General features: G+C 34.9%; 1 protein-coding gene across 4 annotated transcripts in view; it reads left to right on the forward strand.

The window, feature by feature from the left end:
• The first annotated feature begins 1,241 nt into the window (after positions 1–1,241).
• Positions 1,242–27,970, forward strand: part of Luzp2 (leucine zipper protein 2) — a 482,138-nt gene continuing 455,409 nt past the window's right edge. For 2 of the 4 annotated variants that reach the window (XM_048788508.1, XM_048788507.1), the window contains exon 1: positions 1,259–1,615. Coding sequence is in view for 3 of the 4 variants with exons in the window: in XM_048788507.1 (XP_048644464.1) it covers positions 1,554–1,615 (62 nt within the window). In the remaining variant the exon portion in view is untranslated. Of the gene's footprint in view, positions 1,616–27,970 lie in introns of all 4 variants that reach the window. The other 2 variants (XM_048788510.1, XM_015477720.2) reach the window with 2 other exon arrangements.

Here is a 27,970-nt window from a genome sequence, read left to right on the forward strand (position 1 = left end):
TTTATTATATATGTGTATATATAAAATTGAAATATATATATATATATATATATATATATATATATATATATACACACACACACACACACATATACATATATACATACATACATAGTCTTTGCTAAATACCAATATAGGGTAAATCCCTGGATTAGATGATCTAGGTGTGACGTTCGGGGCAATAGTCAGTTTTCCTTAGTACTTTGGAGAACTAGATATTTATTAAAAAATAAAATTGAACTCAGATATCTAAGTTCCTCACTTTCCTTACATGTAAGACAATGATAATGTGAATTTCTATTTTGTTAAGATGCCTCTTTTTAAAGTAAAGAGAAGTGCTTTATACATTTATTTCACCACGATATGCTATTGTAATACACACATACTCACATACACAGTACAGCACACACCAGTTAGTAAAAATCTTAGAACACAGTGTATCTCTAGATGATGAGTTCCATTTTCTAGAATTGATTTTGCAAAAGGAATCTAGTATTTGGTTTGTGTTGTTGTTTTCTAGTTTAATTTTAAATAAAGCTTATTAAATATTGGCTGCTTCTTATAAAACAGTTGGAAAATAGAGAAAACAAATGACACATAAAATCCTCTCTCTCCAATACCATCAATTGGAGTTCAGTACTGTTAGCAATTTTGATGAATTTTTCAGTTGTCTCCCTGACAGGTCTCACCTGAGGAAATGGACTCCTTCAGGTGCTTGAACATGGACCACCAGCTCCATACCCATTGCTGGTAGCTGGTAAGAACAGATAAATTGGAATCAGAGGAATATCAGAAATCTTCAAAACCCAGGAGCAGCAGACTTTTCAAGGGTCCCAAAACCTCTTTGTAGTTGACACATTCTGCTTAAGAAGCTTGAGATGGCATTATAGGCTCAGGGTGCATTTCTGGAGGCTGCTTACTACCTGCTCTCTTTCCATCCGTATCAGGGAAGTCATTATGCATTTCTAATTAGAACAATATTTTAAACACTCTTCAGAGCTCCGTTCTTCCAAGTAGGTTTAATCAGGCGAGAGACACCTTGCCTAGGACTCCAAGAGTCTGATCTTATTGAATCCACTCTCACCCCTTACCAAGCACGTCAGTTCAATTATTGGCAGATTAGATTTTTCTTTGCACCCGCCCCCACCCCCTAGTCCTCAGGAGAAAAGGGAATAAATGATCAGCTCCCGACTGGTGCTCACCCGAGTGACCAGAGTGCAGCCGGGTGACCGCAGCCTCGCGCGGGGCGATCGCTGGACACCCCTCCCTCTTCCCGCGCCGCCTCCAGCTGGAGTGACAACGCGCCCTCTGGGCTCCGGAGCCGCGGAGCTGAACAATCCCAGGCAAGGCTAGCCTCACCGGTGACATCACTCTCGAAGATACTCCCAGCTCCTAGCTCCTGCCTTAGCTGGCGTCCGTCCGTTTGTCCGTCTCCATCAGTCAACCACTGGAGAGTGCTCATCGCTTCCTGGGGACGGAGCCGGGCACTGAGGAGCGACAGGACACGGAGGAGGCAAGGCAGCAAGGGAAGGAGGACCCCGGCAGGCGACAACATGAAATTCAGCCCCGCGCACTACTTGCTGCCTCTCCTGCCAGCGCTGGTACTCAGCACCAGGTGAGTCCAGGAGCCAGAGTGACCTGTGCCAAGGGGCGCTGCCGGTGCGTTGTAGGTCCTACTGCGTGTCACCAGAGAGGGTCAAAGGCACTTTAACAGTTTGCATCTCCGCCTTAGAGAATTGCTGTTAAGATTTGGGCTCAGACATCCTTCAGGGAGAACAGATACCCTTTCTAATTAACCCAGTCCCTTGGAGAAAGTCTCAGGATTGCTTCCAGCAGAGACCAAAAGCTTCTCTTCAGAGGGAAAGAAGGCATTTTTTTCCTCTATAGCTCTAGTAGCAGTGAACAGAAAACATGCGGTAATAGAACAAAATTAAGAAAGGAAATAGAGAAACAAGAATGGGATTGTCACAAGGCAGTGTCTTCACTGCTGGAGCTGTTGTAATAGTTAAAGAACTCACCATCCTGCTTCAGTGTGCCTGATTTTAAGATATAGGAAACCAGGGCAAACAGAAGGTGCTAGAAGATTTGAAGACTCGTGCAAAAGTTCTTGGACTAGTGAAATGGTCTGTTTGACTTCTTGGGCAGGCTTAGTGATAGGTGTTTTGTTTGGGCTGTCTTGTGCATAGGTCTAATTAAAGAGCACAGAAGGCAATTAAAAGTTAGAAAACATTCTCAGAGTGCTGATGCAGAGACCCAAGTCAGAAACAATTAAGCACTGTACTCCATCACTGGGCATAGATGAGACTTTAAGGCTTAGTACAGAGGAGCTATTTTTAGTGGAGATTTAAAATGCAGTGATTGAGAAGAGTTTTGTGACTTGCTAGTGTTGATCAAGTCCAAAGTTGGTGAGGGGTTTGCTTTCTTCTTCCACAAGCATAACACAAGGGTGGACTGTTTCATTGCCCAGGACTGAGTCTTTATTCTGCATGCCCTCAGCATCATATTGGCAGAAACCACTCTGCCTTGGCTACTATAAAATAAAATAACACACAGAGGATGAGGCTTCTTTCAAATCTACATGAATAAAAACATTGTCTGATGGTGCATTTGATAGAAAATAAGAAAAGAACATAGAATTGCTTATAATTCTGAAGTGGAAAAAGATAAAGAAAACTCATTACCACTTTAAAATGAAAATGATAAAAAATTTTAATACCATTCCTAATTCATACACCTTGTCCTTCTCAAAACTTTGTTTGTTATTTTGTTTGTGTGTGTGTATGTATGTGTGTTGGAGCTGTTTCATTCAGCCCCATGAAGTGGATGGATTTAGTCTTTCCTTGCACACAAAGCCCAGGTGAATTTCTCAGACTAAAACACAATTTAAATTTTATTTTCCTTAAGGTTTGCTTGTCGCTTTGGTTCGTAAGATGCACATGGTTTTAAAGAATACCACTTTGCCTCTGAGTATTATCATAACTTGCTCCAAATGCAGAGACAATTTCAATATTTGTGTTTAGCTCTAAACAGATTATTATATATCACAGTGATTCTTTGAAATCTTGCCGTTTACTCTTATGTTCTAGTTTAATAATTACTTGTGTAGTCTTCTAGAGAAAGGAAATTTCCAAAGTTTATGCACTTAAGTAGACGCCAGTCAACATATGCTTAAAACAGTAAACATTTAAGTGATGGAAACCCAGTGTACAGTGATTTTAAAGGGAATAAGAATTTTCAAACTTCCAAAAGTATATTTGTATTTTAAAGATGTTATAATTTAAATGACTTAGAAAGCTGTAAATTCTCATCTCCAAAGTTTTAGGGGTTAATAATATAACCACAAATAGCCATATTCTTTCTCTGATATTAAAGTATTAATTTCTATAAAAACAAATTTCTTTAATAAAAGTCAACACATTTATAACAAAAAAAATGAAAGTCATTCCTTGATCTCTTTAGATATAAAACTTCTGCAATGTTGGTATGTATAAAATTGTGACAGGTCTTTAAATTTTTCAAAAAGAGAATACTAAACTTGAAAAGACAAAAATTTCATAGTCAATACCACATATTGTTAATGTGAATACACTGTAGGAATTTATTTTACTGGATATCCAGTTTACCTTGTGATGGTGAACACATTTCCAAATTAATGTGGTACTATCAGTATGTCACTTTGCAAAAAGAGAATATGTTTTAAAGAAGTCTAACAGAAGGCCATTCTCATTGCAATATTTGACAGTTCTTAAAGGCATATGGATAATGTGCAGGTTAGAACCCAAACTGAACAGCTTTGTGGGAACAGTTGCATTAGTAAGGTTGAACTTACTGTCCTGCTGTGAAAAACTGTGCAGCTCAGTCATGGCCACCTGTGACAGTGAATTTTCAAGCCAAAGACTACTGTTAACTTTGTTTCTTAGTGAGTGGTCCTATATGTGAAGCAAATGGCATTTCACGTTCTTAGGTTGTGTAGAATGCCTTAGCAGAGAGTGATAATTACTGTTTTTTTTTTCCTATAACCTTTGGGTAATGTCACTTGTCTTTTAATGTCAACTTCCTTGTAAAGTGTGGGGAATATGCAGCTGAGACCCTTTTGCATAAAAAAAAAAGAATTTGTTTTATCTCTTGCTCTGAATATAGCTCCTCAATACTTTAGTATTTTTCCCCAATAAGTCTAAAGTTGGTTTCTATTGTAAACTAAAGCAAAAAGTTACTGAAAGAAATACTGCAGTTAAGAAAAGTCACTATTCGATAGTATTTGTGCCATAGGAATAGAAACTCTAACACAATTCTGAATTTTAAATAGAAAATTTTGAACAGAGTTGTTTCTGTTTGCTCCTCCTCTTCCTCTCATGTGCTGTAGCAACTCTAGACTCTGAAGCACTAAAATCCCCCAAATTTCATTGGAAAAAAAAAGTAATTATCCTCCAATTATAGTTACTTTTTGCTATGAGAAAGATAAATGTCACCTTCAACAGTAGCCAATAATTTTTCTCTGTTTTTCTGGTAAATTCCATAGAGTTAAAAAGAGCTGTTTAATTTACTGGCGTATTGTCTTTCTTGTTTGTAAAGTACACATAAATTCAAAACGTCAAGTTAATAATATGAATAATGTAGCTAATACAGAGACCCATTTAACCTGTGCACAAATAAATGTGGTCAAAGAAAGCAAATATATGTGTTGGTTTAATAGCTTCAGAGTAGAATGACTGTACTATTTAAATAGCCTCATTCTGTAGAGGTATTAAATTGCTATTCCAAGGCAGCCAGTAATTCACTTCAGAAAGAAGTGTAGGTATTAAAAAGAATGGTAGGGTGAAAAATTCTTTAGAAGTTCTTGGTGAAAAGGGACTCATGGGGCACTGGAGAAGGTTTGTTCTTTAGTCTCCTGAATCTCTGTTCCTTTAGGCTGTGGCTATATTCTTTATGCCTCTGGATTGTTAAGTTTTAAATGACTTAATGGGGAGAGATGTAGCAGGGAGGAGTGAAGGTCCACATACTTCTGGTGATTTTCCATTAAGGAAGAACTCTGAGCAGATGGTCGGTTATAGTCTTCCCAATAGGAGTCACCTTAGAGATCTCTCCTGGGCCCTCTGAACAGCACTCACACCACATGTTTGCTTGGAGTCTATGTTTAGATGATACTGTATATTGAGAATACCCCAGGCCCCTGTTTGTTCTGTGACTTACTCTAACCTCAGGATAAAGTTTAGAAAAGGACAAAGATAAAGATAACAGTAAACACACAATCAGTACACACACTTACACACAATTATTTTTTGAGACAGCATCTTTCTATGGCTCCCAGGCCCAGCCTTGAACTCATGATACTGCAGCTTAGCCTCCCAATTAGCTGGGCTCACAGGTATGCTACGCTGCATGTGAATTCACTCACAAATATTTTATATTTAATGTGGGAGGCAGTCTCACTCTGAATCCCCTGGAATAGTGTGAGGTAATTTGTTTTTCCCGTAATTTTACACAGTGTGAGCTACACATGACCCTTTATGTGAAACCACCTAGACTACCCTGAAGAAATTCTTTGTGAAAAGTATTGGAATATCCTATGTAAATAAGTTAGAGAAATAATTTTCATAAGAGATTTGGAAAGAAAAGATATTACAACATATGAGGTTTCAATTCTATCCCTGAATTGTCTATTGTTGAAACAATTTATTTGGAGATTATCTTTGGGGATTAAATTCTTTCTATGAGTAAATGGTAGGGACACCCAAAAGATTTACGTGTTGGCTGTGCAATTGTCCCAAACTGAGTAAGTGGTTGAAGAGAACTTGACCTTCCAACCAGGAAGTAAACGTCAGTGGAACCACTGAGGAGTTTGTGAAATGAAATTTTTTCACATGCATTTTGAGACACTTTGTGTGTGTGTGTGTTTGTGTGTGTTTCTGAGTGACTTCTAGAGGATTTGTTATGATTACTTGAACAAATGGGACTAAATCATTTAAGAAACCTGATTAAACAGACACTGTTCAAGATTATGTTTTCTTCTCTGAGGAATTAAAAATAAAACTACCTGAACTTATCTTTATCCCTTCAGAGTTGTCTGTTAGGTTTTCATTATCATATAATGAGTGTGCTCACCATCAGTTAGTTATTGCATGAGGCGTAAGGACAATGAAACAATAGATTAAGGACAAATACATATCCCTAGAACTAGTTATATACACAAAAAGGTATCTATAGGAAAAAAATTGGATGAAAGACAATATCAAAATTTTATGCAACGTTGTAAGTGTATATGGAGAAGAGAGTAAATAATGCCAATTTAAGGAGAATCAATAGTAACTTCTACTTTCTAAGGATGATGAGGTGAATAATATTTTGTAATCAATGTTAGTATCATGCAACAATTGCTAGTTGTATGATATTATGGAAATTGCTTATCATCTATAATCATGGTACCCATGTAGAAAACAGTATACCTCATGGAACTTACCTATTATGTTGCTTTAAAGACTGAATGAGGGCTGGGGGTGAAGCAGCATTCAGAGCACTAACTTCACATGTGTGAGGTCCTACATTTGTTCCCCAGCACCACAGAAAAAAAATTAAAAAAAAATAAATTTTTAAAAGAATTTAGGCATGTTCCATGGAACACAGGTGGAACACAGTAAGTATTCAACAGAGTTAGTCTGTTCAGCTTTCACCATACTATTACTATTATTTTCAGGGTTTTTTTCCAATCTCTGATGAATCTGGTCAAAGAAAAAACAAAGGAAAACTTGACTGTAAATCAACTGAGTGACACAAAATTGAAAAGAATCACTGCCATGATCTAAAATAAAGAGAAGAAAAGCTGTAGAAGATGTAATAGGGTCATTTGGTAGCTCTGCTAGTCCTTCTCAGTAGTGTTTTAGTGATATTGTGCCTGAATAGTTGCGCCCTTTGATGAACATTGTGAAAATTAAAGATATTTAATTAATTAATTAGAATATGATTTAGCGCAAAAGTGTATGTTTAGCTACTCGTGTCCCTATTTTAAAATACAATTGCATTGACACTCTATGAATTATAATATGAAATCCAAGCCATGAGCAGAGGTGTGGATGAACAATTGAAAAATGGTGTTTCCTTATCACATTGGCAGAATGGACAAATTTTTTTTCACTACGTTTTCTACTTGTTCATAGGTTTCACCATCTATTAGCATTCTCTAATATTTACAAAACTTAAAAAAGTTATAGGAAGAATATCTGACTTCAGGACATTTTTTTCTTCTATGGAAAACAATTTAAGAATCACTGATAGAGGAAAAGATCAAATGTTACATGTCTAAACAATCATCATCTGAAAGGGACCATATACTAAGACAATTTGGCAAATGGCTTTTGTGATATTCTAATTCAATTAGTTTGCTTATATAATAACCTCTTCAAAGTTAAGTCATGCAATGCTGATCATTCCATGAAAAATACATATTATTTCATATATATATTATTTCATATATATATGAAATACATATATACTTGTGGATGTGTATTGACAATGACAAATGTCAGCTGAATAGACCCTAAAACAAGATATAATTTGTGGCTAAAGGGAAATAAAAGGTTCAGATCATGTTCATTCTGCATCCAAAGAAATGCACATGTTTATTAAAACTTCCAAGAACTTGTCTCCAGGATGATGGAAGGCAAAGACATATTGAAAATAGACCATTCCTCTCAGACACAAGCTGAAGGTCAACAGAGTGATCAGTATGCTTTTGAAATGCCATCAAGAACACAGGAGATGCTATTATACCATAGGTGGTGATTGCTTTGCAATTATGTCTGACTTCTTTGGTGTTGCTTTTGAGTGCTTTAATCTCCTCAAGTGTACTTTAAAGAGTCTATTTATTATGAAACATGCTGTGAATACAAGGTTGTGTTCTAGTCCAAAGACTTCCATTTTGGAAATGAGAAAACTGAGGCTGAGAGTGGTTGGGACTTACCCAAGGCCACAGAGGGAAGGCAAAACTAAAACCCAGAACTTTCCACAGATTCTTTTATGTTCTATTATGTGACTGCTCTTTAGAATATATATCTTCTCTTATTAAACAACGTGTGAATTTTAATATCTCCAGTGTATCTACAACTATTCTAGTTATTGTGAAATAAAAAGCAGTCTTAAAACAAATTCCCTGACTGCATGAAATCATAATAGAACAATACACTATTGACAAAGGGCATGAGAGAATGAAAAAGCAAACACCATTTGTCACCCTGTGTTCAGGTGATTTTTGAAGAGTGAGCTGAACTAAATATATATAAATTTCAAAACCCAATGCAGAGTCATTAATGAGTTCTCACCATTGCACACAATTTACCTCTCACAGTAAAATGGTTTGTATTGACCTTTCAGGTCTAGGGTGGGGTGATATTTTTAGTGCCTTTGAGATAGAGTCAATGAAACTCTTTCCTGTAAGTGTAGTTCCAAGGTACTTGCTCATATTTTTCTCACATGTTAGATATATCCTATAACTCTACATGTTGTTAAATGGCGAGTTACTTACTTTCTTGAAAAGATGACTTCCTAAATATGTTCATAGTTAGCATTAATGTAAGATGATGGTACATTTGTTTGGTTCTTATTTCTTCTATATTTTCTTCCATAACTATAACAACTTTAGGGTCATGTCTCTGAAAATGTCCTCCACCCAGCTCATACCACATTTTTTTTCCTTTAGATAGGTTACTTAAACTTGATAATACTTAATTTTTTCTTCTAGCAAATGGAAACCAATAATATGTATCATTTAGGATGAGTAGGATTGAAAAACATATGTATTTTCACATGTGGCACATTGCTGTACCTTGAAGCCACTCAGTAAATACTAAGTCACTTTACCTATCATTATACATAGGTTACAATTTAGTGTGTTGGTTTTCTATAGGATACCACAAGCAATCCACATGCAATTTAATTATTTGTTTAAAAATCAAGAAAAATATATTTCTTTAGTTATTTTCAACATTCTAGACTATTATATACCAAATTATAAAACTGGAGTTTATTTCTATTAGTATTCTTCTTGAGTGGGGAGCAGTGAATGTGTTTCATGATATGGCAAAACACAATTTATAGAGTCCTTAAAAAGAAAATGCAGTGCCCTAAATTCTAATATTTGTTTATAAATAAGTAAGTAAAGGTTATAGGCATTGACCTCTCATCTTCAGTCTCCCTTTTCATTTTTTCCTCTCTTGTTTAGGAAACACTGGGATTAAAAGTGTGGCATGAATTTCTGCCCTTCCAAACTAGTCCTTGCAGCTGAACTAAGACATTAGTAAAGGTTAATGCAGGTTTGTTTCATGTCTGCTATGGAGGATATGACTTTCCTTGACTTATTCCTAGCCTCAAGAGATTATGAGAGTTTCAAAATTTTTTACCTTTCAACCTCTGATTCAAAACCTGCTCCTATCATCTAGACACACTTACTCTTAAGTATGTGTTTAGTGGTTTAGAAGGTAGAAGAGGAAGTTGAATATCTCCAGAGATGTTTGCCCTGTCTCATGTGGTTACATCCTAATATTATGAAATCAGAGACTTAGAATTACATGAATTTAGAATAGTCAATTAACATCTCTTTACCACATTTTCCTGCTCAGTGCAAAGATGATAACAGCCTCGGTCATAAATTTGTTAAGAGGATTAATTAAGCTAATGTATATAGAGAATAATGTCCAGCTTGGGGAACTGCAATTCAATATATTGCCATTCTTATATTATGTGATTAAAGGGACTAGACATGTTTTAGAGTGAACTTGCACTTTAGAAAAAGTGATCCTAATGACAACTCCTCTCACACACTATAAGCAAGTCAGAATTTTTCCAGACGAGATTTTGGGGCTTATTCTTATCCTTCCTTATTATAGAAAAAAGAAAGAAAAAAAAAACTGAAAAAAAAATGGTGTTTTCCTTCAAGTTCATGCAGGCAATTTGAAACCAATGTGGAAAGCAATTCACTAACATTCAAACCAATCCCAGTTAGGAACATTAATCAAAAAAAAAATCTATAATATCCTTAATAAAAAATAACAAGTGAACATGAGTATTTGCAAGGGTTCTGAAAACTCCAAATTGTTTTGACAATATGATAAAAAAAATAAAAATACTTATTAAAATTCTCTCCTCATAATATGACTTTAATGCCTCCAAAAAAGGTTTATTACTCTAGGTTGCACAATATGTCAAAAACAAAGGGATCCGTCTTAAACTAGGAAAGCATAAAAACTGAGAAATATGACAGATTGAGGGTCCTGGACTCTTAAAATTAAGTGGTCCCACAATGGAGTAAGTTTGGTAATGACCACTACAGAGGGGTCCAAAAGAGGGGCTGGAATGGAAGGAAGAAAAGGGAAGTGTAGCACACTGGAGCTCTTTGACTGTCATATGCATAGCAAGAGATGGTTAAGAGTGAAGAGGAAAGTTCCCATCAGCTGCCTGCCTGCTCTATGTTCTTTTATAATTTCCTTTAACGCTTGTAGTCATTCATTGCTGATCTTCACAGGAAACTAAGCCTTTAGAACTGGACAGCAAAATAGGAAGAATATCTGAATTACAAAAAGAACAAAAAAAAAGCATGAAAAATTAAAGTGACATGTTAGCAAGAAGTAGAAGTGGTTGAAGAAACTCCATATTGTTGAGAACATGTAGGTTTTCCCTTCGAATATGAGCTCATTTAACAAATAAGACTTTCACTCCCCAAATGGGGTAAATCATTCTTTTCCTGAAAACTACCATTAAGAATGATGCTGAAATATATTGAATCATTTTTGCATATTCCATATGCATCTTTATTTCAGTTGGTCATTTTATAGAACTGTAACTTACGTATCCCTGGATATGTGCTAGCTGTTTACCTTCTGTTACTTAAACCTTGTGTCTTAGCTTTACATTATATTTATACATGTTTTATAAAATAGGAAGAGCTGAGTTGTGAACACATTAAATGACTAGCCCATATTCCTTCAGCTAGAAAGTGAAGAAATATCAGGCCATCATTTTGGGAATTGCTTTGTGAATTAAATGATAGTGTTGCCTATACAATTTAATCTATTCATTAAAGCACACGAAAAGAAAAACTACATATAAGGATGCTGACTCCAAACGGTGTTGGCAAATAACAACTTGCCAAGAGATGATATATGCTACATTAAAATTATTCTTAAAATAAATCAGCCAAAGAAATTCATTAGTTTGAACAGCAGCCAAGTTGAAGCTTTTAATATAAATACAAAAGCTTGCCAGCTAATTTAATCATTCCTGTATAGAAAACATATATGTCCACAGGTGAGTGTTTCTCAAAATATACTCCTCAGTGTACCTCAATGAGAATCTCCTGGAGTTGCTTCTTATAAAGTCAGTTTCCAGTTTCTATGCTAGGTGGGTTAGATTTGATTCTCTGAGAAAGAAGGCAGTTAATTTTTATCTTAATGTGGAACGAGGGTACATCTAACAGCTTGGAAACCACTGCTCTAATATTTGAGAACTGTGGAGTTTGAACACCTCTTTGGCATGCACTCAACAGAAAATATTGCCTCTGAAGTCCAAAGGACAGGAATTCGGTGTTGTTTTGACAATGTATAAATATATTTAATAAGTCTTCCACCAGGTTGTGTTTGTGAGCCAAGTTACATGAAAATTATTCTCTGCCTTATAGACATTTCTGCAGAGGGCTGAGAAAATAGTCAAACAAATTGAATGATAGCAAATATTCAAATAATTTAAGTGTTATATGACGGTGTGCACGGATTCACCCTTGGATATATTCCATTTAAAAAGTATATGAGAGTAAAGGGGAATCTCTGAGGTGCACCTAGAAGAATGGGTACTTGATTGTGCCACTTCCCTGGCTTTCGTCACTTCAGTTTACATAAACAGTAGGCAGCAAAACCAGGCCTTACCCATGATGCCATAGAAATGCTTGTTGACTTCTAATAGAGGCAGAAGGTCTGAATATTCAGACAAAGTGTAAGCAATATTTAGCCTGGTGAAAATAAAGGTTTGATCAACTCCCTATGACTTAGTGGTGATCAGTTTTTCGTGATGTGGAAAAAAATTGGGAATGATTCATTTTCTGTGTTAAGTAGAAAGTGCATCTATGCTACCCATATTTCCTTACTATTCTTCTCTGTAGAATCAGTTATGTCTCTTGGAATTAAAAAGAAAAGGGAAGGAAAGGAAGGAAGGAAGGAAGGAAGGAAGGAAGGAAGGAATTTGGAAATTTGGGAGATGTTTTAAATTTGGGAGACGTTTACTGACACTTCCACTATTTGTGAGATGGAAACTAAGGCACACTGGAGTGAGATTATTTGCCCAAAGTTATCATCTAATAAATGGTAGAGCCAGTCTAAGTTCAGACCATAAACAGCGCTTGGGCTCTTGCTTGGAATCAATATCCTACAGCACCTCCTAGTGTGTAAAGTCAAGTACTGAAATGAATTTGTATTGGTTTCTTTTGCAGGGGGGTGGATTTCTGGTTTAATGTGAATATTCTTCTTAAAGGAATGGGTAGCTGAAAATGTTACATGCAGTGAAAGAACAAAAGAAAATGCAGCATCTTCTCAGATGCCCTCTAATACCTCAACTAAAGATGACAGAAGATCCTTTCCTTAAAGTTGTAAATTGCTTATTTCGTTTTATTGGGAAAGAAAAGTAATCTTAGTCCCATAAAGAATTGTCTTTCTGTGTGTAAGGTGTTTTAAAATATGCCATGAATTGCATCGTTCTATTGCCTGGCTCCAGATGTCCTGCAAGTGTAAATTGTGGGGCTTAGGAACAAGTGTGTAGGAATCAGGTTGATCTTTGTTCAACCTGAATGCAGTATCTTAAACTTTAATTTTGAAAATAAAATTTTAACAGTAGCTATAGGTTATTTGTGTGTGTGTGTGTGTGTGTAATGATTCTACAATGAATTTCTCTAGGTTTTATTAAACTTAATGCTTTTCAGAACCTCATGAATGTACCTTATAGATTAAGATGTTAAGAATTAGAGAAGTTAATAAACCTAAGGTCACAATAATAATAAAGAATAGAGATGGAATTTGAACCCATGATTTAATAGGCATTAGCCTGAAGGTCAGAAATCTGAGTCAATAAAGATTACCATAAAAGTTTTTGATGTCTAGGGATTTGGGACGTAATTCAGGAAGTGAAGGACCTGTTGGAAACCACATGAAAATTGGCAGGGAAGAGGACTTGAGTCATAGATACTCATGGATGCATGAGCTGAGTTGGAGCTCAGAATGCAGTAGCATAAGCTTCCTGTTTGCAAGCTGACTCTCAGGCATCCCATGTGGGAAGAGTATCACTTTTTTTTTTTTACAGATGTGAAAAGCAACAGACGCTTCATCTGAACATAGTCTGTCTTGAATACAAAATAACAATAATAAATAGCAACCAGATATCTCAGGAAATTTTAGTGCTGTTTTACTGGAACTGCACTTCCACTAATAATCAGAAGATGGCACTGTGAAGTACTACAGTCATATCTATTCTAGTTAATCCACTTATAGAACATGCTCATTCCAAAAATGATTTAAAAGGAAAGGTTGATCTCACATCAAAATTATTGCAGTACAGGTATATATGTGTGCACAGTATATATACTATGCATACATATATGTTACATATAAATTAATACAATTTTAATAAATATATATTATACATAGATATTTTCCAGTTTTCTGAGAACTTGTTATTGACAATATGTTTTGTTTAGCAACACACTACTTGTCACTAACTGAATTCTGTGAATTATTACAATGTTTCTTATATGATGGCCTTCCCAAAGAGAAATAAAACATGAAAATTTAATAATGTAGCCATTTCCCCCCACAAACACTTTTACACAAGAAACTACATTATAACTTCTATGGTACAAAGACAGTTTTACCATCTTAAATACAATATAACTTCTCCAATCAAGTGTATATATAGACATGTATATAGACATGTAGGTTGTCCTGGTATGGAGGCTTAATTAAGATTTTTCAGCTTCATAAATGTGTCAAATGATATACATTCAGTATAAACTGTTCTTTAATACACATATGCTCATTCATGGTGACCACTTGTACAATTAATCTGTTTCTCAGTTTCAATACAGTATTCTTATAGATACTCTATGCATTTTATTATAAACCAGTCTTCCATAGATGATTTTGCCCTGTCATAGGCTAATGGAAATGTTCTGATCTAAAGTGTTAAGATCACAGGTTGAGCTATCATGTTCATTAGGTGAATGTATTAAGTGCATTTTTGACCTAGAATATTTTCAACTTAGAATGATATATCAGAACATTACCTTATTGGTAGTAAAGGAGTATTTGTGTATGTGTGTACACTGTGTGTGTGTGTGTGAATTATGTTTAATGATTGTTGATATACAGCTGAGTACATTAATATTGCATACATAATTCAACCTAAGAATTAATTTTTGATGCTAATTCTAGAGGAAAATATTTGTGAGAGCTCCTAAATGTATTGTGTTGCAAACTACAAAAAAAAAAAAAAAAAAAGCCCAGGGGCTGGATGTTTCTACTGGGTTACTGAAGGATATGCATTTGGTCACAAGCTAAGAAAAGTACATATTGATGGTGGTGGAGTATTGGTAGTATAAATCTTAAGAACATTCTCAGAATTCTATCATTTCATGTATTGTTGGGCCTTTAATTTCTACTCTGATTTATGAATTAAGATAAGGAGGTTCTTATGTCATAGGCTGCCAGATTACCATAAGTGATCTAATTGCCTTACAGTACAACCAAGACAAGGGGGGAAATAGAACAATACTCACATTACACATTTTATTGCTGATCCAGCCACAATCTTTCATAAAAACTGAGTAACACTCCTTAAAATCTTGAGCTTCCCTAATCAATGTGAAACTTCCTGGAAAAACTATGAATAGCTCATGATGGTGGTTTTCATTTCAAATGTCTAAATTGTTCTTTTCCAAAAAGTATGAATGTTCAAAAATTACAATAATTTTGTGCTGTTATGTGGTGCTAATACTTTACTCAGAGTTCATATTAATTTACATATAAAAATATAGCTTCACTTACCAAAATGGGACATTTCGGGTTATGTTTTCTCCCATATGACATAACTTTACTTTTGTTCTATTTTTCTTTTCTATTATTATTTTTATTATTATTAAGGTAAATAAAAGATGATTGTTTTTGCCATCTGAGCTATTAACATGATTTTCTCTCAGTTAATGGAGACCTACTTACCATGAACTTCTTTTAAAGTTAAAAAAATTATTTTTTGACATACCAATAGTCAAAAATAAAGCAATTTTCATCAACCTTGAGATTCACAAAAAATTTTGATCATATCTCATCCATAAAAAATCTTTACATAGAAGAAAATTTAGTATTCGTAAGATGGTTAGCCTTCATTATTTAGTAATCATTGGTAAAGCTTTATTTTATTTTTATCAATGCAGCAATTAAAAACAACAAAGAAATGAGATTTTTTAAAAAATGAGCCAAGACCTATATCTCAAAGGATTATCAGATACTGGGACAATATGAATTTATCAATAGCCATTTTGAAATTATATTACTGTTTTGTCTCCTACGTAATAAAGGATAAAGATTATTTATTTTAGTATGCTCAGGATCAATACAGGACCCATATCATTTTGCCTGTGACTCATTTCTGCCCCTCATTCCTTGTAGCTATACTGTTTTAAGGCCAGGACTTGGGTCCTATTCTAAAGCCTAGATATACAATGGAAGAGCAGTCAACTCATTCCATTAGTACAAAGCAAAGGTTAATTTCTGGCAGAAATAAGTGAATTGCTCTTTTAGGAAATCATCAGCGTTTGTCTCCCTATGACCTTTCAGAGACTGGAGGCAGAAAATATTTATCTCAAAGAAGCAATGAAAAAGATGATAGGATGGAAAAAAAAAAAAAAAAAGGAGCTGCCAAACTGAATGCTAAGAGGAGGAGCCAGTGAGACCAGAACTGATCTAGTGTTTTGATGTTAGCAATGTAGACAGGATTCCCTGGCTATGTTTTATAACAATCTCATCTAGATAGGGAACAAAAGCAGACCTATGGAAAACAGAATGATTTAAACATGAGTGGTGAGCACAGTGACCATCAATAAACACATGTTTTATATCACTGTTACTGAACAGCGATCTGAATTGGCATCAGAGAAATCCTCCACTGAGTGCTGAGTGACTTTTTTTTTCATTTTTAAGCAACAAAATGACATATAAGACAAATTGGAAGAGACACACACAGAGAGAGAGAGAGAGAGAGAGAGAGAGAGAGAGAGAGAGAGAATATGAAAGAGTTCTTAATTCCTTGTCCATGGTGAAACTAATAATAGAGTGAGAAGAATAATATATTTATTTGTTTTGCATTATTATAACAAAATGCCTGACACTAGGTGACTTCCTAAAGAAAAAAAAAAAGTATTTAGTTCATAGTTTTGGAAGCTGGAAGTTTAAGATTGGGCAGGACCATACTCAATAAAAGAGAAAGATCACATCACATACCAGGAAGCCAGAAAGAAGGGGAAAGGCACAACTTACTCCTTTTATAAGAAATGTGAGTGTGTAACCGATGTGATTCTGCAATTTGTATTTGGGGTAAAAATGGGAGTTCATAACCCAATTGAGTCAAATGTATGAAAGATGATATATCATGAGCTTTGTAATGTTTTGAACAACCAATAAAAAAAATAAATAAATAAATTTTAAAAAAGAAAAGAATTCTCTTGCTGGAGATGTGATTCAGTAGTAGAGCACTTTCCTATCATATGCAAGGTCCTGTGTTCAAGGAGAGAGTACAGTGTGGTATCACAGAAGTACCTGAAGTTTTTTATGGATTCAGAACTTAAAAGGTTTTCAGTTATTTTTTTTGTTGTTGTTTGTTTGTTTGTTTTTGCTTGTGAAAATAAATTCCAGCCAGAGAATAGCAATGTGTAAAAGCAGTAAAATAAAATAATAATAGTGTCTGGCTGATATGTAGGTAAAAAACAACAGACTCCTTCTCAGGGTGGGTTTGGGGTGGGCTCACATCAGGGATGCATTTGGTGCTCCTGGGTTACCTGGGGACTAGGTGAAGCTGGTTTCTGGCAGGGACCACTTACTTTTTCAACTCCTTTGTCCTAACATGTCATTCTCTCACATTCTTTAGAAAGTGCTCATTTATCTCCTGTATATCAAATTTCCAAAGGAAACTTTCACCTTAGAAGACAGACCTGGGGCAGAGACTAGTTCACCCAGCTTTGAATCCCAATGTTCCATATCACTAATTATGTGATTTGGAAGGACTGTGAAAAATTACTTATGTGAGATTTTCCTCTAGCTGATTTGTGAAAATAATGAGGTGGAAATTAATAGAAAATATGTTTATAAAGGTGGAAACTTATACTTACTTGGTATATGCTACTATCATTTACCATTGAATGACAAACATGATGTTAAATGCAAAAAAAAAAGAATCTATGGGATAGGTCTTACATGAAAATAAAATGCAAACAGGTTTAGCATATACAAATTATGTGACCATTAAATGTAGAAAACATTATTTGATAAAATATGTATTCTGATACCCTCTGTTGACATTTATTTCTCAGATTTGAGATTTCTTGTTACCTTATATATTACTTTACTCTGTTAATTATTCTTGATACAAAATAGTATTTTTTTCATTATCATATATTCGTTTTATGTTGAAATGTAACATGAAATCGTGTTTGAAAACAGCAGTTACCTAAGCAATTTTTACTAACGTTTAAGAATACTATGCATGAATATTACCTTTCAGATAAAATCTTTACCATTTTTTTTTCATTTTTATATAATTTTATCTGTCTAAACAATGACTCCAAAAATATGAACAACTTCAAATAGATCATAAATCACATTACTTGTTTGGGATTTAATTTTTTGATATGATATCCATAATTTATTTTCTTGGAAATCCATTTAAGAATGTTGAATTTATCAAAAGGCTTAAGTAACTAAATGAGAATTTTGTCTCAACATAATGAAGAATATCTCTGTTGCCACCCAGTGTCATTTTCTTATTGTGTTTGGAGAAAGAAAAAAAAATTCTTTATGTGTCCAATGTGTATGTATATAAGAGTCTCTTTTTAATGATGTAGAAGTTCTGCATTTGTATCACTGAGAAAATAACTTTCCTCCTGTAAAATAACAATTTCCTTGCCATTTGATTTCTGAAATGACACATTCCAGGAATTGTTTCCAAATGTGAGATGCTTATATGCTCCCTGAACACTTTGTATCCATTAAAGCTCTACAGACTTGGGAAATAAAATGCAAATGCTGTAGAGGAAATGATTCTTTGAGATGAAGGGAGTGAACCTTTTCCTTTTACACCTTATTCATAAATAAATAACATAGTTCTTATTAAATTAAGATAGAGAAAAATTAGACATTACTTATGTGTTAGATATTACCTCATTTAATTAGTAAGTTAGGTAATTTAACTTGGTATGAAGCTTATATGAGTTAAGAGAATCATTTCTCCTAGTCAACTAGCTAATGGTAGAATCAGAATTTAAGTGCAGAGCTGTATAAAACTAAAACATGACATTTTATCACTACAGCTATACTTGTATAAAACTCTGAATTATTCAGAAGAAAGATCTGAAATGCTTGTTTTCTCCTTGTAACATTGTATAATTACAGTTTGAGTGAGCACAAAATAAGTAGATATTTAAAGATATCCTTCTATACGTATTCACTGAAAAATGTTTCCTTTACCTTTGAAAAAATTTAAAAGAAACTGCTTAGAGTTATTAATGATAATGCTTATATGTTGATGTTGATGACTGAAACACTGGAAGATGAATGTGGGTTTTATGCACATTTATTAGGGTCATCTTCTCCTTGGTCTTTATATTTTTTGTTTCTAGTATACAAGTATTTAATAGATAATGTTTTCATAAATTAATTTTCTCTCTCAGACTGTTCTCATTCCTGAGGTCTTCCTTCATATGTTGACTATAGTTGTTTACCACACCATTAAGATCATATTTAAAGACTGTTTATGGTCTGTATCTTAAATATCCTTGGAAACACATATGTTGATCCTCAGCTGATGGTGTTGTGGGGAAATGCCCTTTCTGTCTCTGCTACTAGACGCAATGAGGGAAGAAGTTTTGCTCTACCAACCCACACCCCAACATGATGTTCTACTTTGGCACTTGTGCTCGAAGTGATGGGGGCAATTGACCATGAACTGAAACTTCTGAAAACGTGAACCCAAATAAATATTTTCTCCTTTTAAATCATTTTTTTCTGTCACTTTTTGTCACATAAGTGACTGACACAAATCTTGTTCAGATTACTTCTCAAACACTCCTCAAACATAATTTATTTGAACGAGTTTTGAGTTTGATAGGGTCTTGCACTTTGAAAAATAGAGTCTGTCATTTAGAAAGATCCAGGAACTTAGATGTCAGTTTAGGGAAAAAGACAAAGTTTTCAATAAAATATTTTTTTTTCTTCGAAGTTTGATTGTTTTATATATTCATAATGTTTTGTGCTCAATTCCTTGAAGAAAAATGACAAAAGAAGTATGAATTTTCCATAATTGTGATTGGATAGTGAACATATTAGAATAGACACACTATTTCTCCCTCTAAAACTGTCTCTGTGAAAAGTATCTGGGAAGAAGTTTTCACATTCATTTCAGACAGAGTGAGGCAGTTCTGCACATGTCCTAAAATGTTCTCTCTTCTCACATCTTGATTTCCTTGGAAAGGTCATTTATTTATTGTCTGTTATGTGAAGGATATCCTTCAGCTTTTAGCAGAACCCTGGCTTCTCAAAGTGAATAAATTCTAGTCACTATGCACTTTCTAAAATACATACAGAAGAAAAAAGAGCACTTCATTTTTTTTCAAAACATTTTGGTTATCTTTTAATTTGTGAGTGTATCTAATTATTAGAAATGTTTCAGTTCAGACAATCTATAAACATGTATTAATTAACACAGGACTGGAACTATCTTCACTCCACTCTGCTGACACAATATAACAACAACAGCTACTATTAGTGTCATGTACCCTCACAAAGGCTTTACTTTCATTATCTGAATGCTTTAGTTTCATTGGCTTCCTTAGCTTATTATCTGATTTCAGAAACTATATAGTTATTTGGTAAAAATCCCTAATATCAGCAATTTTTAATTTTGGAGAATTGGAGGAGGAGGATTGTGGGTTCAATGTATATGACTTAAAGGAAGGGTTTGGAAGAAGCCATAATAGAAAGATGAATAGAAGGAATTTGATGCACATGAATGCATTTGTACATGATTTTGAAGTATTCTCTACCATAGAAATCAGGTGTGATTTCCAAGTTTCTCTCCAAAGGAAATATACATCTAATACAAATTGATAAAATTGTTATACTTGCACAGAAGAGTGTCTGCAAACTTAAAATTTCTATAAAGTGCTGATAAGGCTAGGTGCGGTGGTGCATACCCTTTATCCCAGGGGCTCTGGAGGCTGAGGCAGGAGGATGGAAAATTCAAAGCCAGCCTCAGCAACAGCAAGGCAATAAGCAGCTCAGACCCTGTGGCTAAATAAAATACAAAATAGGGCTGGAATGTGGTTCAGTGGTTTAGTGCCCCTGAGTAGTTCAATCCCTGTAACAACAACAACAACAACAAAAAAAAAAACTTAAATTGCTAAGTAAGAGTTAATAGAATGCTTGCCTATTATCTTTAACTCACTTTGAAGAAGAATTAAGTATGTCCCACATTAAATTCACATATCATAGCTCAAGATAGCTATGGGAGTTGAAATAGTTGGACTTGTCTCTCACCCACATACTATAATAATGTGTTAATCATTTGTTTGGGGAGGGAATGGAGTAAAAAGAAGCAGGTCCAGCATGAATTCTACTCATATGAGAATTGATATGTAGCCTTGATTAGGTGTAGGAAACCTTGATACTACAGTTCAATACACAGTAGACATACCAGTGAAGCACCAGATCGTAGGCTCTCTCTCAACTAGCAAGGAAGTCCACAGAACAGGGTAGAGGAGAGTGTGATTATGGAGTAGCTAATCAAGACCTCCAGAGACCAAGCAGGAAGTAGGTCTGATTTTATTATGCAATTACCATGTGTATTACTCAGGTAGTAGCTAAGCAGAATACAAGCAGCCACCAATACAATTTCTGCTAACTGTCCTTGCAGAGACCAATGGAGGGGTAGGCCGTGGAGCAAGTGCAGGGACTGCAACACATGGCCTCACACCCAGGGCTGTGCCTACAGGGTAAGCGGTTTGCAGCTCACACACCTACCATGGGGGATTGGTTTGCCACTCAAATGCCTTTAACATATGCCATGTATGCAGTACTCCATGCACTTGTACCCACATCAGATACTTAATTTTGGTTGGCATAAAGCAGGTTCACTAATTAGCAGTTCAAAGAGTAAATTCTCTCTGCACATAAAATTGCAAAAAACATTGCTATTGCAAACATCAGAAACAAGTGTCCATATACTCATGTCTCCTACATCCTGGTATGTTGTTAATTCCACTATGAACTTGGAAAATATTCGTCTGAATGTGGTGGACAACATGCAACAAGCTATGTGAAATGGGTTTATTATGGATAAGTAGGTAGCAAGGGACAAAAGAAATCTTGGATCAATTGAAAGCACGTCCCTTTTACCCCACATTTCCCCAACCATTTATTAGTATTTGTATTCTTGATCATTGTCATTCTAATACAAATGAGAAAAAATCTCAGTGGAGTTTAAATTGACATTTCCCTGATTGCTAGAGATGTTGAACATTTTTTTATATATGTATTGGCTATTTGCATTTCTTCTTTTGAGAAGTGTCTGCTTAGTACTTTTGTCCATTTGTTGATTGAATTGTGTGTTTTCTTTTTTTTATTCTTTATATAATCTAGATATCAATGCTCTATCTGAGGAGCAGGTGGCAAAGATTTTCTCCCATTCTGTAGGCTCCATCTTAATGTTCTTATTTCCTTTGCAATGCAAAAGTTTTTTTAACTTAATGCCATCCAACTTATTAATTTTTATTTTTATTTCTTATGATTTAGGAGTCTTGTTAAAGAAGTTTGTTCCTGTGCCAACATGTTGGAGTGTGGAGCCAAATTTTCTTTTAGTAGGTGCAGGGTTTTTGGTCTAATTCTAGGTATTTGATACACTTTGAGTTGACTTTTGTATAGGGTGAGAAATACAGATAAATAGAGATCTAGTTTAATTATTCAACATATGTTGGGACTGCAAATTAGTGCAACCACTCTGGAAAGCAATATGGAGATTCTTCAAAAAACTAGGAATGGAATCACCATATGACCCCTCTATCCCAATTGTCAGTATACATCCAAAAATTCTAAAATCAGTATGGTAAAGAAATGTAGCCACATCAATGTTTATAGGAGCCTGATTCACAATGGTCAAGCTATGGAACCAGCCCAGGTGCCTCAACCAAAGAACTGATAAAGAAAATGTGGTATACATACACAATGGAGTATTATTCAGACTTAAAGAGCCATGAAATTATGACATTTGTAGGTAAATGAGTGGAACTAGAGACAATGATGCTAAGTGAAATAAACCAGACCTAGAAATTCAAAGATCAAATGTTTTCTCTGATATGCAGAAGCTAGTCTGAAATAAGGGGGAAATAATGCCCAGTGTAGTGGTGCACACCTTTAATTACAGCAGCTTAGGAGGCTGAGGCAGGATGAAAGTTCAAAGTTCGCTTCAGCAACTTAGCAAAGCCCTAAGCTGTAGCCCAGTGGTTGAGTGCTCCTGGGTTCAATCCATAGTACCAAAAAAAAAAAAAGTGTGTGGGGGGGTAGGGGTGAAATCCATCTTTTTTCATAGAAGAAATATCAGTGCAGTAGAGGAAGGGGATTGATTTGTGGTGAGGGGGACAGAAAACTGGGGGAAAAAAAAGAAGAATGGAATTAATCTGACCTAACTTTTCTATGCACATATATTAATATGTCACAGTGAATCTTACATTTAGGTATATCCACAATGTGCTAATTAAAACAAAAACAAAACCAACCAACCAACAAACAAAAAAACGCTAAGTGAATAGTTGAAAATCAGTAGACCAGAGGGAAGGGAAGTGGGTAGAGTAGGGGAAGCAAAGGGATATTACTGGGACTGAATTAGAACAAATTATATTGCATGTTTTCACAATTATGTCAAAATGAATCATAATATTATGCATAACTAAAAAACAACTAATACAGTGGATTTCAGAAAAAAAAAAAGAAATGATATTAATGGTAGGAATTTTCACTCAAATTCCTGGTTAGTTTGAGACAGCATAAATTACTGTTGCTTTAAAAAAATATCATATATAGCAAATCAAATAATCTGGCATAAAACAAACTTGGAATTCTTCTGAACCTGTTTCCGACATTGTCCTGATGAAATCTTTTTGTTGTGGTTGTTACTATTTCTTTCTTAAACTGGGAAACTACTATGTCTGTAAGAGATGCATTAGATAAATTTCATTTAGGAAATAAAAATGGTAATGTTAAAAAGAAAGAAAGAAAGCTGTCCAAGACAGTAGGAATAGTGATTGCACATTCCTTACACTTCACAGGACAGCTGAGGGACTACAGATTCAGACCATCAGGTTATACTTCAGGGCCGGGGTGAAATACTGGGCAACACTCTGGAAGATGTCTTATTTCTAGTGGAGAGGGGAATGAAGCATGTGTTATCCTACACAGTTCTTTCCTCACTCAATATGTCGCATTCCATAGGAAGGACAAGAACAAGGCCAGGAATATTTCAGCTGGTTCCTCTCTGTCTCAGAATATTATGTTTAGAGAACATTCTTCAGTTACTCTTGAGAGCTATGAGCAAAAAAGGGAGAGAACTAAGTCAGTCTGAGGTGGTCTATGGAATTGTCCAGCAATCTGAATACAGCAAAATAAGCCAGATCACCTGAGAAGATAGGTCATATTAGTTAAACCTAAAAGAAGTTGCACCATAAGCTAAAGTTTCAGTATCGCCATTGAAAAGGAGAAACAAAATACAATTGTGCTAGATACTAAGGTTTTATAGTCACTTTCTTACTTCCCTGTGGGGAAATAACCATGGATAATGAAGTCTTTATCAGATCATAGTAATAATGACAATAATTATTGTTATTGTCAGTCATTATATTAATAATAATATCCAAAATTTCATTGATCTCATCACTATAGTAAATACTTCATACATTTTATTCCTCTTAAGAAACTTCATAGCATAATTGAATTTTTTTTAAATTTTTAATCACTGTCATTATAGAGATGAGGAAAATGATGCTTGGGGAGGTAAAGAATTTGCATGAGCCTTGCAGCTGATCAAAGACATAGGGAGGAGATTTACACACAAATTTGTTTATCAGTAGACAGATTAAAAGGATTTTACCCACAGTACATATGAACTTTAATTGGAAGTAGGATAGTTGGTAGTTCTGAGGAATAGCTTAGACATTCATTCATTTATGTGGAGGACATCTAAGTAGTAACTGATTATTCACATTACCTTTCTCTCTTTGTCCAGTGAAACTATGTCTTTCATTTGGCCGGTGAAAGCTATTCTTTTTATTTTCTTTTTCCTCACCTTTAGACAGAATGATTCATTCATTTACTTGCTTAGTTATAGTCGTGTGTTTCTATGTGTCTTACTACTCTTTTTTAGTCACCTTGAAGAAGTGTTGTGTAAACCCCACCCTCTCATCCACACATGTCCATATAGCTCAAGATGGTGTGTCTTCATCATGCATGGACCTCACCAGGCTGCTTCTGAGGGAGCCCTGTTGCCTCTTCTTCTGACTATAAAATCATCATATTCTTTGTAGTTAATTCAGGATGCCTTTCATCATCAGAACCATTAAATCATCTTTTGGACCTAAATCTTGCTGAGAGTGGTTTTCCCAGATAATCTTGGAAGTCTTACTTTAAATGAGGACTGTCTACTGAGTATACTAGAGTAGTTGTGCTTCAAAGGAGCTTGTCCTGGTCTAGTTTGATAAAATTCTAGTTTGCCTTTAGAAGTGTATATTTATTCTTTCAGAATCTACAATCTCTACTTCATGTAATAAAGGCACTCTCAGAGTAGACTTTTGTCAACCTGCACTCCACTGAAGTAATACTCCTAAACTTGTTTTAAGTAGTAGAGGCTGCTTCCCAGTAAGGACTTCTTCCATCAAAATTTGGCACTTTGTATTCCAAACAAAACTCTTAATATATCAACCATATACTCATTCAGGCTTTGATAAAATTAGGGATAATGGCTTATATCTATATCCCTCAAGGTTTTTCAGAGAAAAATAACTAATACGGGATGAGTGTGTGTGTTTGTGTGTGTGTGTACACATGCATGCATTTGAGAGGAGAAAAATTTACTTGAGGAATCCTCTTATGGTCACGAAAGCCAATAAGTTCCATGATGTGCCATCTGGAAGCTGGAGAACCAGGGAAGCTTATTTTATCATTCGGTATAATTCTGAAAGCCAGAGAATTGTGGGGCCAGCTGCATACATCTTATTCTGATATATGCAGTGATGCACTTATTCTGAGTCCAAAAGCCTGAGAACCAGCAGTACTGCCATTCAAGGGCACAGGAATATGATTTCAAGCAGAGAGTGAATTGTCTTTCCACTTTTTGTGGTCTGATACCTCAGAATATTGGCTGGTATCTGCCCACACTGGAGAGGGGCAATGGCTTTACTCAGTTCACCAAATTAAATGCTAGTCTCTTCTACATACATATTCACAGACACACCCAGAAATGATATTTTATCAGCTGTCTGGGCATCCTTAGCCCAGTGAATAAAAATAGCCCCACCTAAAAATAGCCATCTCATAAGCTAACCCTTAATAATTAACACAATTGCATTTTACCTTCAGGTTTCTGTAGAAGATATCACTTGTCATGGTGGCACTGTTGTAAATCCCACACAAAAGAGCATACTATCTAACCCCTGCAGAACACAGTTGCAAACTTGGGACACCGGATTCTTTAAAGCTTTGTGGATAAATGTGAAGAAAGTAAAATTATTAAAATAAGGATTTATAGAAAAATTAAATTGAGGCTATTCATATAAGTATAAAAGGAATTAAAACCCATATTAATACTGACATACACTTGAGAAACCTTGACTTGACAATATGAAATGAACTTTATTCTTGGTAATTGCAAATTTTGAACTTTCAGGGCAGCAGCCATGATTTAGTAGGCACCATTTTATAAATTGCCTCTTTGCTCCCTATTTTCTCCTAAGAATCTGTAGGATACACTACTTTCCCCTACTTAAATGTTTGTGGCAACAAAATGTTATTAAGATTGCTTTTTGGGTTGACAGAATGAAACATGATTTGTTAATCCATGATTCAGGTTCATAGATGAATTGGATATGGATCCTGTATTCTAAGAACATAAAAACCAGAAAGAGATTTTTTTTTGTAAAATCTTTAATATATTGCCAAAAGTAGATAAAGGCATGGAAACATGCATTTAAGGTGTTATAGAGGTAAAAGAAAATAGAGCTTTTATTCTACTGTGGTAAAGAATAAAGAATAGCCAACAAATATCTAATCAAGACTTGTCTTTTACTACACATCTAATATTTTCTGAAGTTCTATTATATTATTAAATATATTCTTCTCCCAGATTGCTGGAGTTCTGTCATTAAACTGATATCCAACTTGGAGATTATAGGAATTGCCTTACTAAGGTTTTCCAGGGTTGTAGTGCAGTCAAGAGGGTGGCAGTGGCAGCTCTGTCTACACCCTGGTTAGCTCTAGAAGGAAGTAGAGCAATGTTGACAGTTGACAGGATGTTTCCAATCCCCTAGCTTTGTGTTTCTGTAGTTGAATATGAATGAATATGTATCTCATCTGTATGTAACCTTTTAAGAACAACAATGTAGTTATATTTGATGATAACAGAGTAATAAAGGAAGGCTAAGCTAAAAGTCTTTAGGGTATTTTTCTTTAGGAAGGAGAAAAAGGAACATCACATTTCAAGGCTAAGGAAGGACAAGTTTATTTTGGATTCAGTAGTATACCTACTTCATGCATCAATTTGTCATTCCCCACCTTACTTTTCACAGAGTAATGAGACAACTTTCATAGAAGTCACCACACATAGTTTAATTAAGAGGAAATATATTTGGAATTGCAAGTTTAATAACTCTGGTTCCAGTGAAGCAGATCACAATGAGGGAGCAGCTGCTTTGCAATTCAAAACAGATGGTGCCTTTCTTTTTCTATTCAGATTTCCCTTTTCTAAATGGCATGTCCATTGAATACCAGAAAAGCTAGGACTTCAACACTTCTAGGTCATGAACATGCTTATGAAAGATGAATGTTAGAAATGTTTTGTGCTTTATATGCATGCTGCCTTTGACCACTGGTTTGTGACCAAATATTGGAAATGACTTTTTCCCACAAAACTAAGAAATTAGATGCTGCAAAGAAACCTGTTTTGAATGGTTTAATAGCATAAGTTGCCAGCTATTTTTCTACAATACATTAACTGATTTTGATATGAAGGTATATTATCTGAGGAGAGAACACCAAAGAAATAATATGGTAGGAAGTCATAGAACCAACAGGTTGTTGCTTATGCTTCATCAGAAGGGCATGTTTTCTTAAAACTCATGAAGGAACTGTGAAACCTGTGTGGAAAGACAGATAATTGGGGCTGGGGTTGTGGCTCAGTGGTAGAGTGCTCGCCTAGCATGTGCGAGACCCTAGGCTCAATCCTCAGCACCACATAAATATAAATAAATAAAGGTATTGTGTCCAACTACAACTAAAAAATAAGAATTTTTTTAAAAGACAGAAAATTTGGTATAAATATTCAGATAATTTTATAAGATTTATTCTAAAAGTCACCTCATTATCAAGACTCTGGCTTAGCTTATTGTATATTTTTCTGAAAGAAGTGAAATCTGTTCAAGTCA

The sequence above is a fragment of the Marmota marmota genome, unplaced genomic scaffold, assembly GCF_001458135.2.
Source record: "Marmota marmota marmota unplaced genomic scaffold, marMar, whole genome shotgun sequence".
Classification (NCBI taxonomy): domain Eukaryota; kingdom Metazoa; phylum Chordata; class Mammalia; order Rodentia; family Sciuridae; genus Marmota; species Marmota marmota.